This window comes from Scyliorhinus canicula, chromosome 1 (genome assembly GCF_902713615.1).
Source record: "Scyliorhinus canicula chromosome 1, sScyCan1.1, whole genome shotgun sequence".
In the NCBI taxonomy this organism is placed as follows: domain Eukaryota; kingdom Metazoa; phylum Chordata; class Chondrichthyes; order Carcharhiniformes; family Scyliorhinidae; genus Scyliorhinus; species Scyliorhinus canicula.
The window spans coordinates 157,342,180-157,356,227 of record NC_052146.1 but is presented as its reverse complement, the minus strand read 5'-3'; the positions used below and the strand labels follow the sequence as shown (position 1 = coordinate 157,356,227).

Below are 14,048 nucleotides of genomic sequence, written 5' to 3'. Positions count from 1 at the left end.
ATTAATCGAGAACAGTCAGCATGGTTTTGTTAAGGGGACTTTATGTGTGACCAACTTGAATAAATTTTTCAAAGAGGTGTGTAGAATGGTGAAATACATTTGACATAGTCTACTTGAACTTCAGCAAGGCTTTTGATACTCGCTGCTTGAAAGGGTGGTGGAGGCATAACATTTAAGAAGTATGTAGATGTGCACATCAATGTCAAGTCATACAAGGCTGTGGGCCAAATTCTGGAAAATGGAATTAGAATTGTTAGGTAGTGTTTTTGACCGGCACAGACACGATGGGCCAAAGGGCCTTTTCTGTGTTGTAGACCTCTATGACTCTATTTGCCTCCGTCTTTAACTTGCTATGCCTGCAGCCTAACATTTTATGATTTATGTCCAGGACACCCAGATCCCTCTGTACCACAGAGTTATGCAATCTCTCCCCATTTAACTAGTTTACTGCTTTTCTTTCCTTCCAGCCAAAGTGGATAAGATCACATTTACCCATGATAGACTAACATAAAATATAAAGTAGTTTGGATGTGGAGCAGAGGAGACTGAGGGGAGATATGATTGAGATGTATAAAATTATGAGGTATATAGATAGATATGAAGAAACTTTTCCCCTTGGTGGAGGGACCAATGACCAGAGGGCATAGATTTAAGGTAAGCAGCAGGAGATTTAGGGGGGATTTGAGGAAAAACTTTTTCACCCAGAGGATGGTAGGGGGTCTGAAATGTGGTAGAGAAATTAAAAGAAAATGTGAATTACCAACAAAAGCTAGAGGAATCCAGAAATAATAATATGACTGCTGCGCGTTGGAAAGAGCACTGACCTTTGTGCGTGCAGCCGAGCTCTTCAACGTCCCTGACATGTGTGTTTCCACGGGTCGTGAAACACTGTACCTGTGACCATTGAGACAATGCGCGAGTTTTAGTAAAAAGGCAGAAAGTGCAATGTCAACAATTATAAAAAGTCTGGTACCTTTGGCTCAAATCTTCAGAAGGAAAACATATTTAATGAGTGGGCATCACTGGCAGCTCCCCGGAACAATGATCACCCACATCCGCGCCAATTCACTGAAGTGCAGGTAGGGCAATGCTCATTCGGTCTTTATTTTCTTAAACATGCAGGAATCAGTAACAAATAGTATGAAATAATTGTTCTGTTAGTAGCACCAAATAGGTCCTATTATTAACTATACTAATAGTAACTGGTGTGGGAGCCTCCCATCAATTTCAATCCATTTATTCCATTAATGCATGCATGACACTTTTAGAGATGTAATTTTTGCATCTGCTGGTTTGAAGAATGAACACTTACGAAGCCATGAACTGATTCATATTAGTAAATAGAACAGTGACGACATTAGGCATTTCTCTCACTCTCACTGCTTGTAAAGACCAGGCATCAGTGGCCTCGCTAAACAAGCTACGTTTCATACTTTCTCCTTTTCGTTTACAAATTCATGCTTGGGATTATGGTATGACTCTTCCACAATATTCTAGATGTCCTACAGAAATAATTAAGTGGTCACTCTTCATCTGAATATCTGGGCAGCAGCAAGGTTTCGGCAGGTCATGAGAGGCATCACAGCTGTCTCAGCCAAAACACACTTTCCTGTGGGGGTTAATGGATGGCAATCAGGAGGCAGAACCTGGTTAGATTCTCTCCTCTGGCTAGGTTATCTCCTCTCTAGCTAGGGTCAACTGTAACATCCCAGTTTAAATATGACCTGACTCAGCTTACATATAGATGAGGTCAGGGTCGGGTCCGTATGGCTCAATTATACATCAGATAATAGCCTGTTACCTGAACCCCACACTGTGGCTCAATTAAGAACTGTAGGCATTTGGGTAAGAGGTGTAATGCAAGTGGCTGCCATGCCTACAAAGGTGACAGACAAACCAGTTGTGGTCCCTACAACAAAAGATCAGAAGGGGGATTTTGGCAGATGGATTGCACAATCTTCAATACCATTCACAATCCCTCAGATACAGTCTGTGTCCACAAGTAGCAACAGCATTGAGACTTTTGCTGATTGGTGGCAAGTAAATTTTGCACCAGTGCCAGGCAAACACCATCTCCAAAACAGAGAATCTTTCCATCTCCCCATAACACTCAATAGCATTGCCATCACTGGTTATTGTTCAACAAAGAGTCCTCTCTTCTTGTATAAATTCAACAGTGAAAGTGTTATCAGGATATTCACCAGTTGAAGGGTATCACAGTTAAGCATATCCTCACTCAACAGACATACACATAAACATCCAGACAACACATTCCCTAGTCCCTGCATGCTAAGATCAACTGTAGTGTTGAGATTAATTAATTGGTGCGTAAGAAAATCACCTATTGTATCAGTAAGGCATACAGCCCAGGAATCAACTTTGCACCTTTTGATGTGCATTACCGAGTGCTAAACCAGCAACAACCTGCATTTATATAGCGTCTTTAACATTAAACTATCCTCCTAAAATGAGGTCCTACAATCAGAATTTAGGGAGTTAGGAGATAAGTTAAAAAGTAGGACCTCAAAGGTAGTAATCTCAGGATTGCTACCAGTGCCACGGGACAGTCAGAGTAGTAATTCAAGAATAGTCAGAATGAATACGTGGCTTGAGAGATGGTGCAGGAGGGAGTGGTTCAGATTTTTGGGACATTGGAACCGGTTCTGGGGGCGGTGGGACCATTACAAACCGGATGGTCTACACCTGGGCAGGACTGGAACCAATGTCCTAGGGGGTGCTTTTGCTAATACGGTTGGGGAGGTATTAAACTAATGTGGCAGGAGGATGGGAACCAGATTAGGAAGTTAGAGGTCAGTAAAGAAGCAGCAACTAAAGCCAGTAAGGTACGAGACAATAAACTCAATGTGACTAAGGGGAAGAGTAGACAGGGAAGAGATGATGAACGCAAAGGTGGTCTGAGGTGCATTTGTTTTAATGCAAGAAGTGTAGCAGGTAAGGCAGATGAACTTAGGGCTTGGATCAGTACCTGGGAATATGATGCTATTGGTATTACTGAGACTTGGTTGAGGGAAGGGCAGGACTGGCAACTGAATATCCCAGGGTGTAGATGCTTCAGGAGGGATAGAGAGGGAGGTAGAAGGGGTGGAGGAGTTGCATTACTCATCAGAGATGATATCACAGCTGTGATTAAGGAGGGCACGATGGAGGATTCGAGCACTGAGGCAATATGGGTGGAGCAGAGAAATAGGAAGGGTGCAATAACATTGTTGGGACTTTACTACAGGCCTCCCAAAAGCGAGCATGAAGTAGAGGTACAAATATGCAGACAGATTATAGAAAAATGTAGGAACAATAGGGTGGTTGTGATGGGAGATTTTAACTTCCCCAACATTGAATGGGATTCATGTAGTGTTGGAGACGTAGATGGAGCAGAGTTTGTAAGGAGCATCGAGGAGAGTTTTTTAGAGCTGTATGTAAATAGTCCAACTCGGGAAGGGGGCTATACTGGACCTGGTATTGGGGAATGATCCCGGCCAGGTGGTTGATGTTTCAGTCGGTGATTACTTTGGGAATAGCGATCACAATTCCGTAAGTTTTAGAATACTCATGGACAAGGACAAGAGGGGTCCGAAAGGAAGAGTACTAAATTGGGGAAAGGCAGAGTATAACAAAATTCGGCAGGAGCTAGGGAATGTGGATTGGAAGCAGCTGTTTAAGGGTAAATCCACATTTGAAATGTGGAAGTCTTTTAAGGAAAGGTTGATTAGAGTGCAGGACAGACATGTTCCTGTGAAAATGAAAGATAAAAATGGCAAGATTAGGGAACCATGGATGACGGGTGAAATTGTGAGACTAGCTAAGATGAAAAAGGAAGCATACATAGGATCGAGGCAACTCAAAACTGATGAAGCTTTGGAGGAATATCGGGAAAGTATTCGAATCTCAAACGCGCAATAAAGAGGGCTAAAAGGGGTCATGAAATATCTTTGGCTAACAGGGTTAAGGAAAATCCCAAAGCATTTTATTCGTATGCAAGGAGCAAGAGGGTAACTAGAGAAAGGATTGGCCTACTTAAAGACAAAAGAGGGAATTTATGCGTGGACTCAAAGGAAATGGGTGAGATTCTTAATGAGTACTTTGCATCGGTATTCACAAAGGAGAGGGACAAGATGGATGTTGAGACTAGGGATGGATGTTTAAATACTCTCGGTCAAGCTTGACGTCAGTGGTAGGCAAACTGTTGGAGAAGATACTGAGGGATAGGATCTGTTCACATCTGGAAGAAAATAGACTTATCAGTGATAGGCAACATGGTTTTGTGCAGGGAAGGTCATGTCTTACAAACCTAATAGAATTCTTTGAGGAAGTGACAAAGTTAATTGATGAGGGAAGGGCTGTAGATGTCGTATACATGGACTTTAGTAAGGCATTTGATAAGGTTTCCCATGACAGGTTGATGGAAAAAGTGAAGTCGTATGGGGTTCAGCGTGTACTAGCTAGATGGATAAAGAACTGGCTGGGCAACAGGAGACAGAGAGTAGTGGTGGAAGGGAGTGGCTTAAAATGGAGAAGGGTGACTAGTGGTGTTCCACAGGGATCCGTGCTCGGACCACTGATGTTTGTGATCTACATAAATGACCTGGAGGAAGGTATAGGTGGTCAGATTAGCAGGTTTGCAGATGATACTAAGATAGGTGAAGTTGCAGATAGTGAGGAGGACTGTCAGAGAATACAACAAAATATAGATAGATTGGAGAATTGGGCAGAGAAATCGCAGATGGAGTTCAATCCAGGCAAATGCGAGGTGATGCATTTTGGAAGATCAAATTCAAGAGCGGACTATATGGTCAATGGAAGGGTCTTGGGGAAAATTGATGTGCAGAGAGATCTGGGAGTTCAGGTCCATTGTACTCTGAAGGTGGCAAGGCAGGTTGATAGAGTGGTCAAGAAGGCATACAGCATGCTTGCCTTCATCGGACGGGGTATTGAGTACAAGAGTTGGCAGGTCATGTTACAGTTGTATAGGACTTTGGTTCGGCCACATTTGGAATACTGCGTGCAGTTCTGGTCGCCACATTACCAGAAGGATGTGGATGCCTTGGAGAGGGTGCAGAGGAAGTTCACCAGGATGTTGCCTGGTATGAAGGGTGCTAGCTATGTAGAAAGGTTGAGTAGATTAGGATTGTTTTCATTGGAAAGACGGAGGTTGAGGGGGGACCTGATTGAGGTTTACAAAATTATGAGAGGTATGGACAGGGTGGATAGCAACAAGCTTTTCCCAAGAGTGGGGGTGTCAGTTACAAGGGATCACGATTTCAAGGTGAGAGGGGGAAAGTTTAAGGGAGACGTGCGTGTAAAGTTTTTTACACAGAGGGTGGTGGGTGCTTGGAACGCTTTACCAGCGGAGGTGGTAGAGGCGGGCACGATAGCATCATTTAAGACGCATCTAGACAGGTATATGAATGGGCGGGAACAGAGGGAAGTAGACCTTGGAAAATAGGAGACAGGTTTAGATAAAGGATCTGGATCAGCGCAGGCTGGGAGGGCCGAAGGGCCTGTTCCTGTGCTGTAATTTTCTTTGTTCTTTGTTCCTAAGGTGTTTCAGAGGTATTAGAGAATAAAATATTTCCAAGCCACATAAAATGGTCTAAGGGCAGATGACCAAAAGCTTGGGGCGGAATTCTCCGCTCCCGCGCGGCATTGGGAAGGCCGTCGTGAACTCTCCACCCCCCACAAGCCACAAACGAGCCTTTGGCGCCATGTTCACGACGGCAGCGACCAGGTGTGGTTGCCACCGGCGAGAACAGGTCGGGAACGGCAGGCTGCTGCGGAGAATCGGCGGTCGCCGTGAAAAACGTGAGCGGTGATTCTCCGAGCGGGGGGGGTGGGAGAATCGCGGGGGGTGCCAGGGCAGCGTGTCGTGAGTCGCCCGGTCCTCCCGCGATTCTCCCACCCGGCGTGGGGAATGGAGAATCGCGCCCTTGGTCAAAGAAGTAGGCTTTAAGGATTATCCTTAAGGAGGGAAATAAGGTGGAGAAGCAGGGAGGTTATGGAGGGAATTCCAGAGCCCAACAACAGAAGACACAGCCACCAATGGTGGAGGGACTGAAATCTGCGATGCTCAAGCTGGGATGCTCAAGAAACAGGAATTAGATTGGATTGGATTTGTTTATTGTCACGTGTACCGAGGTACAGTGAAAAGTATTTTTCTGCAAGCAGCTCAACAGATCATTAGAAAAAGGAATTAAACAAAATTCAAGAAAATACATGAGAATACATAATAGGGAAACACAAGATATACAATGTAACTACATAAGCATTGGCATCGGTTGAAGCATACAGGGTGTAGTGTTAATGAGGTCAGTTAATAAGAGGGTCATTTAGGAGTCTGGTGACAGTGGGAAAGAAGCTGTTTTTGAGTCTGTTCGTGCGTGTTCTCAGACTTCTGAATCTCCTGCCCGATGGAAGAAGTTGGAAAAGTGAGTAAGCCGGGTGGGAGGGATCCTTGATTATGCTGCCCGCTTTCCCCCGGCAGCGGGAGGTGTAGATGGAATCAATGGATGGGAGGCAGGTTCGTGTGATGGACTGGGCGGTATTCACGACTCTCTGAAGTTCCTTGCGGTCCTGGGCCGAGCAGTTGCCATACCAGGCTGTGATGCAGCCCGATAGGATGCTTTCTATAGTGCATCTGTAAAAGTTGGTAAGGGTTAATGTGGACATGCCGAATTTCCTTAGTTTCCTGAGGAAGTATAGGCGCTGTTGTGCTTTCTTGGTGGTAGCGTCGACTTGAGTGGACCAGGATAGATTTTTGGTGATGTGCACCCCTAGGAATTTGAAACTAGCGGAATGCCATTATTTTGCAAGGTTATGGGGCTGCAGGAAATTTCAGAGGTCAGGACGGTCAGGTCATGAGGGATTGAAAAACAAGGATAAGAATTTTAAAATCGACGTTTGCCTAAGTGGCAGTCAATATAGGTCAAGCAACACATGCATGATGGGATTTTGTGCAAGTTATGACACCCACCAAGCAAGAATGCCAAGTGAATCATTTTTAAATGAGCCTTCTTGGTTCTTAGTTCATTCCAGACTGGTCTATTGTAAGGCAGATGGAGAGAGTTGGTTGAATTTAAAAGGTAGCAGGGTGGTTAGCACTGTTGCTTCACAGCGCCACGTACCCGGGTTTAATTCCCGGCTTGGGTCACTGTCTGTGTGGAGTCTGCACGTTCGCCCCGTGTCTGCGTGGGTTTCCCTCGGGTGCTCCCACAAGTCCCGAAAGATGTGCTAGTTCAATGTGCTTGTCAGGTGAATTGGACATTCTGAATTCCCCGTCAGTGTACCTGAACAGCCACCGTAGTGTGGTGACTAGGGTATTTTCACAGTATCTTTACTGCAATGTTAATGTAATTGGCGCTAATACAGATTATTATTAAACCCTCTGGGACTGATACCCAAGTGATACTTAAGTGTTTATTCCCTTATTTCCCCTTTCTTTTATTTTGCTGTCATAATTTTTGGTTCCTGGATGGTTAATGGACCTGTGTCTTTAGGTCAAGCAGCAGAGAGGAGTGAGGAATTCAGAAGTTACAGGAGAGAACACTCTGTTAGTTTGTACAGGAGACCTCAGATGTTTAAGCACCAGAGAAAGAGATGGGGTGGAATTTGGTTCGATTGATTGGCTGGTAGCTATGATTTGGCCAAAATGCCATATTCCACCCAGTAACAGGTTGGACCTGCCTGAGTGGGATGATTTCAAGAGACCTAAAGAAAGCAGAGTTTGATTCCTGGAAGTACAGGAACAAGGACCTGCTCCCTCACTCTCTCTTTTCTCCTTCCTTCTTCTCTCTTTCTCTCTCCAGGAAGTCTATGAGTTGTTATATTTCTAAACCTACAAAGAACCTGAATAAATTATGTGCAAAAACGCCTGGATCATAAAGCTAACTTTAAAGAAAGATGTGCTTAAAGACAACCATCTGAAACAAAGGCTCTTTTTCCTTTTAACTATTATTTTAATCTCTCTCCTCCCCTCTGTGTTTGTCTGTCTCATGTGTGCGTACATAGAGGTAGGAGCAATTTAAAGTGGGAGATTAGGAATTATATAATAGTTAACCAGTTGTATTTGCTGCATATTTCATTATAGCTTGTGCTATAAATAAACAGTAGTTGTGTTTAAACTTACAAACTGGTGATTATTGAACAGCCAAGGGCCAAAGACTTAGGGCATTTTCAAAGAATTATTGGTTAGGTCAATTGTGTTGCGACTCTGGGTCACGTGGGGGTGGAATTGACCGCGCACTATCGCTGGATGTCGTAACATGGGATACTTACATATTAGTGCCAAGCTTAATGACTCTGTCGCCAAAGAGGTCAAAGGATCCTTCTGTCAGTACACTGGTGTAACAGCCGCTGGCTGCAAAGGTTGCTCGCTTCACCTCTTCTCCATCATTATTAAACATTCTGTAAAAAGAGAAGACCAGAAGTCAGTATTTCCCTTGTGTAAAAAATCACAATCAAACAGCACATTACTTCCGAACATTAAACTCCTATTCATTTTTATTACTGTGCTCTGAAAGTTACTTTCATCTTTTTGCATTATGGAGGAGGGGTTTTATGTAGTTGGAGGTTCTGTAAAAGCTGGCTTTAAAATTCGTAACATGTACAGTTCATATATTTCCGTACATGTATTGCAACAATAAATCTATCTCGGGTACAGATTTATCTGGGGTACAAGACTTTTTAAGCACTGTGGAGATAAGAAAAGAAAAAAGCTGCAAATGTTGGAGACATAGGACAGCCAGAATCTAATATTTTGGCGGAACAGTCATCATTAATGTTAAATTAATCCAAGCCAAAATAAAGTTATTTTCCTTGATAGTCAGTTTATTCACAAGACAAGGTTTCCATTGCTTTTGAGGAACAGAGTTCCAAAGACTCCTCTGAGAAAAATGCCTCCTAATTTCTGTCTTAAATGGGCAACCCTTTATTTTTAACCAGTGATTTTCCCACAGAGGAAACATCCTTTCCACATCCACCCTGTCAGTATCTTACATGATATAAGCCTAGCTTTCCCAATCTTTTCTTATAAGACAACCCACCCATTCCAGGTATTAGCCGAGAAAATCCTCTGTGAACTGCTTCCAATGCACTTGCATCCTTCCTTAAATAAGGAGACCAATATTGTAGGCAGCACTCCAGATGTCGCCTCACCAAATGCCCTGTGAAGCATAACCCCTATTTTGTGTTCAATAAATTTATTTGAATGAACAAATTCGATAAACTTCAAAACAAAAATGAAACACCGTGGATGCTGGAACGCTGAAATAGTCTAAAAGGTTGGAAATTTGTTGAGATTAAATGACAAAAGCCAAAGCAAAAGGCAGAAAATAAATGTTTCAAAATTCTGCTATTCACACCTCCTCTTGACAGTTTTTATTTATTTTATTGTCCCATTATCACTCTCTTTGGCTTTGTACCATTTCCTCACAATTAGCAAAGGCCGTTGGCGGGCAGGAAAAGCGGCATTGAGCCTGCTGATGGCTGACGGCTTTCCTTGCTGTGTTGTGGGCACATGGCGGCCACGGGATCCATGCGATATCACTGGTGGGATGGCCTCTGATTCGCCTGCCCTGCCATCACCTCAGCACTGCAATTATCGGAGTGCCACACTTAAAGACCACCTCAGCACACACTAGCCATACTTCGCAAGTCACGGGGAGTGATGACTACCAGGAAATATGCTCTGAAATTCTCCGACACCCTTTGGAAAGACTTCTTGATGCTGTCGAGTTCCACTGTGACATAATCTACCCACACTCAGGGCAGCAAGGTTACAAACACAGCATGGGAGGCAGAGGCAGCGGTCATGAGTACCAACACCCTGCAGCCATCCAGTGGCACAAGCATGGCGGCATCCACTCTATATTAAAAACTGATCAGAACTGACTTTATATTAAATCATGTATTAACTCTATATTAAAAACTGATGACTGATGAAGTCATATCTCTCTTGTAAACCATTACTTATCGCAATAATGTTTTTTAACAAGTACTACAGACATTACCTTTGTAAAAGCCCAGCTGCAGTGAGCACATTAAGTCTAGCGGCCTTGTCTAGAAATAAGTCTTACCAACTAAGGGAGACTACTGCTTGTCTAGTGGCCTTGCCAACTAAGGGAGGCTACTGTTGGTCTCGAAATAACTGTTGGGAGCTGATCTAGTATCTTCAGAAGCAGGTGCTCTGCTAAAACTCCCTTCGACTCCCGAAGTAAGAAAACCTTATAAACGTTTAAGCTAAGGCTGCGAAAAAAGGATTCTCTTTGAGAGCTGTATAGGAGATTGCTGAGTGTTTACCTGACCAAGCCGCTGCCTTTATCTCGACTCGTAGAGTTCTGCTCTTGATTGAGTATTGAACTCCGAGGCTACTAGCCATTGTAAGTATGAATTGTTTATAGCTTAAGCAATTATGTAGTTAGGGAGTTCAAAGGCTAACTCATCACATATCCTGTATTTGCCGAACTGTATCATTTACTAACAACTTGTATTACCCTTATTCTTTAAATAAATTGCGTATATATTTTACCATACAGATCTGTGTCTATTTCCATAAATAAGGGTGACATTTAACTAAGGCTCATCATATTCTGGGCAGCACGGTAGCATTGTGGATAGCACAATTGCTTCACAGCTCCAGGGTCCCAGGTTAGATTCCGGCTTGGGTCACTGTCTGTGCGGAGTCTGCACATCCTCCCAGTGTGTGCGTGGGTTTCCTCCGGGCGCTCCGGTTTCCTCCCACAGTCCAAAGATGTGCAGGTTAGGTGGATTGGCCATCATAAATTGCCCTTAGTGTTCAAAATTGCCCTTAGTGTTGGGTGGGGTTGCTGGGTTATGGGGATGGGGTGGAGGTGTTGACCTTGGGTAGGGTGCTCTATCCAAGAGCCAGTGCAGACTCGATGGGCCGAATGGCCTCCTTCTGCACTGTAAATTCTATGAAATATTCTCACCTCTGAGGCTACTGGAGGATGACTTACCCATACCCGGCTCTCAGAATAAGAAAGATTTAGCTGCAGTTCAGGATAAGATAGCCCTCTAAGTGATAATATTTCTCATATACCGAAGGTAGTGAAAGCAAGGAACATTGTTGATACTATAATTAGACATCCCAAACAGCGAGTTTTATCTTAGATATTGACAAGACTTTGTCTGGTAGCTTACAACCTCAACTAATCGGGAAGATCTTAGGTAGAATACTCCTCGACTGTTACACAAGAGGATAATGATCTTTCCTGTTCTGCCAGGGTAAGTCACTCTTCTCATCACTCACAACTCATACACCCATTACACATCCACAGGGATCTCATTCACTGTGAGCTCAAGGGGCATCACCACTTGCTCTCCCACACACATCTTCATCTCTTCTACGGGTCAGGTCCTAATCACCTCGCTGGTCCCACTCTCCACCCACACATACTAGGTATCAGTATCGTGTGCCCTGACATGCATCCTGCTAACACTCTCTCCATCTGTTTACATGCAGGCAAAACTGGTGCACATCAAGAGGGAGAGATCCCAGATGGGTGGAGGAATGCCAAAACTCAAGGTCCAAATTAGTTTCAACGATAGCCATCCAGCTGGCTGGGGAGATGTTGACTGCACCTGTGCTGATGGTGGGATCGGCAATAATGAACCAAGTGAAGATCTAGCACTGCATCATCCATCAGACAACAAAGCTGTGAATCATGTCTTCTGTTTCTTAAGATCCCCCCCATGCACTGTCATCTCATTTCTTTCGCAGACACATCTGGGAAACAGCCAAGGTAGTCCACCATCCAGGTCCTTGACCCCAGCAGCACAGAGGAGGGATTTACAAACCCAAAATGGAGGAACTGTCACAGTGCTCACACACACCCTCAATCAGCACAAAGACATGCACCTTGACAGGACCTAGTTCTAGAGTAGCCTTGGGATCACAACCTTGGGTGAGCACATCACACAGAGCCACAACAGGCAGAGGCAGGGATGTCCCAGGGTGCAAAGGCCAGGAATCTGTTTAGCCTCAGTCAGATGACGTGACTCCGGACCCAGTCATTCCTCAGTTGCTGGAGCTCCAAAGGCAAAGCCAGGAACATCAGGAAGGGATGTCAGCAACATTCCTCAGATTTAAAGGGTGCAGGTCTGAGGCAATCGTGCTGAAACAGCAATGCAATGAGGTCAACATAGCTAGAGTGAAAGCTGCCATGGGGATCTTGGTAAAGACTTGAATCTTGCACTCGCTCAGGTCCATCGGTGTCAATGCCAGAGGACAGTGTTCCTGAGCTCACTCCATCTGCCCCTCTTTCCCAAGGAGGAAACTAGGGTCCTTAGACACCCTTAGGTGGGAGGATCAGCTGGTGCACACCCTATGGCCTTTAACTCAGGTAACTCTAGCAGTGTCCCACCCATCTGAATCCCCTCTTCCTTTGATTGCTTCAGTTCCAGCTCCACAGGCCGCGGATGGTGACACTGCCACACAGTAGCACCCGGAAAGCGGTGGGGGCCCTCCAGAGGATGCCCACATATGTCATCACAGACAACAGGGTATGGCAGAGAGCAGGCTGCATCCAACTCCGCTGTGGATGTTGGGGATGCCCCAAGACAAGCTGCAGGGTTAGAAAGGTCACGAGGCTCTAGTTGCACAGCGTGTGTACAGGTGTTAAGCATTTGTACATAATATTCACCTGTGTAACGAAACTCACGAATTGCACCCTTTCTGTGGCTCCTTGTTCTGAGCTGTGTTCCTGTAGTCCCAACCTAAAAATGGGATTCCTGCACCAGAAAAGGCTCAGTTCAATGGCTCCTGCATTTGCTTTGAACAAGGTTTCCAGTTGCTGGTGTTCCTTCACAGGGACTTAACACATCTGTAACGCCTATGTCTCATAGGAAATTAAGATGTTGCCCACAATGTACAGGACTAGTGTCTCTCAATCCAGTCATTGCTCTTATGTGCTCTCTTCACCTTTTGAGGTACGGTTGATTCTCCCATTCCATTACCCGGTGACACTGAAGGTCAAGGGTATAGCTCACAAACAATACCATAAAATCAGAAGTGAAAAGGTTTTGCACTGCATCGTCATGATATAACCTTAGTCATTGACAGCAAGCAAGCTGCCATCAGCCAGCCAGACATTCACAGAAGCTTTGTGAGTATCAATACACTGCCCCACTGCAAATCATCATCACCCTTCTAGAATTATGGGCAACTGCAGTACAAGATGTACACCATCACTCATATCGGACAGCAATGCTCACAGAGGCCACGTGAAGGTAAAGGGATATCTTCACTGGATGTCCTCGTCACCTTCGATTAAACTAGCAGCAATGAACACATGCCGTGCTCGCCTGCCTCATCTGGACATCACCATTTGCTCATGGATGACATGCTTTCCCTCGAGGACCTCCTCAACCTCTTTCTCTTCAATATTCTCCTCTTCCCAGAAAATGCGCCACTCCTCCATCTCCTCCTCAGGCCGATTCTTCTCATGTTGCAACGGCAGGTTGTGCAGGGCACAGCAAGTGACCACAATGCGTGACTCCGTCTGCGGATTGTATCGCAGTGTTCCACCAGACTGGTCCAGACACCAGAACCTCATCTTCAGCGTCCCCAAGGTCTGCTCCACCAAAATGCGAGTTGCAGCATGAGCCTCGTTGTACCTTATTTCAATTGCACTTTATGGCCTCTGCACAGGCGTCATCAGCCACGTCTTCAGTGGGTATCCTTCGTCCCTGAGGAGCCCACCCTGCAACCTCTGTGGTTCCTGAAACATGTCAGTGAACCGAGAGCAGCTCAGAATGTAGGCGTCATGCACGCTCCCTGGGAATTGAGCACACACCTGGAGGATCATTTGATGCATTTGCATTCCAGATGAACATTCAAAGAGTGGAAGCCCATACAGTTCACTGTTTGATCTGGAGATCTGAGTGCTATGGCGGTGCAGTCGATGGCACCCTGCACCTGTGGAAAGCCAGAGATTTGTGTAAAACCCATCACTATTGGACCCTGGCTTGCCTGATCCCAGTCATAAAAGACAAAGTTGTGTGCCCTTGTGAAGGTTGCA

General features: G+C 44.9%; 1 protein-coding gene across 3 annotated transcripts in view; it reads right to left on the bottom strand.

Moving 5' to 3' along the window:
• oscp1b (organic solute carrier partner 1b) overlaps positions 1 to 14,048 on the bottom strand; it is an 80,459-nt gene that overhangs the window by 25,803 nt on the left and 40,608 nt on the right. For all 3 annotated transcript variants that reach the window (XM_038801716.1, XM_038801697.1, XM_038801708.1), the window contains 2 exons: positions 8,287 to 8,415; positions 825 to 894 (listed from right to left, as the gene is read on the bottom strand). In XM_038801716.1, coding sequence (XP_038657644.1) covers positions 825 to 894; positions 8,287 to 8,415 — 199 coding nt within the window. The remainder of the gene's footprint in view (positions 1 to 824; positions 895 to 8,286; positions 8,416 to 14,048) is intronic.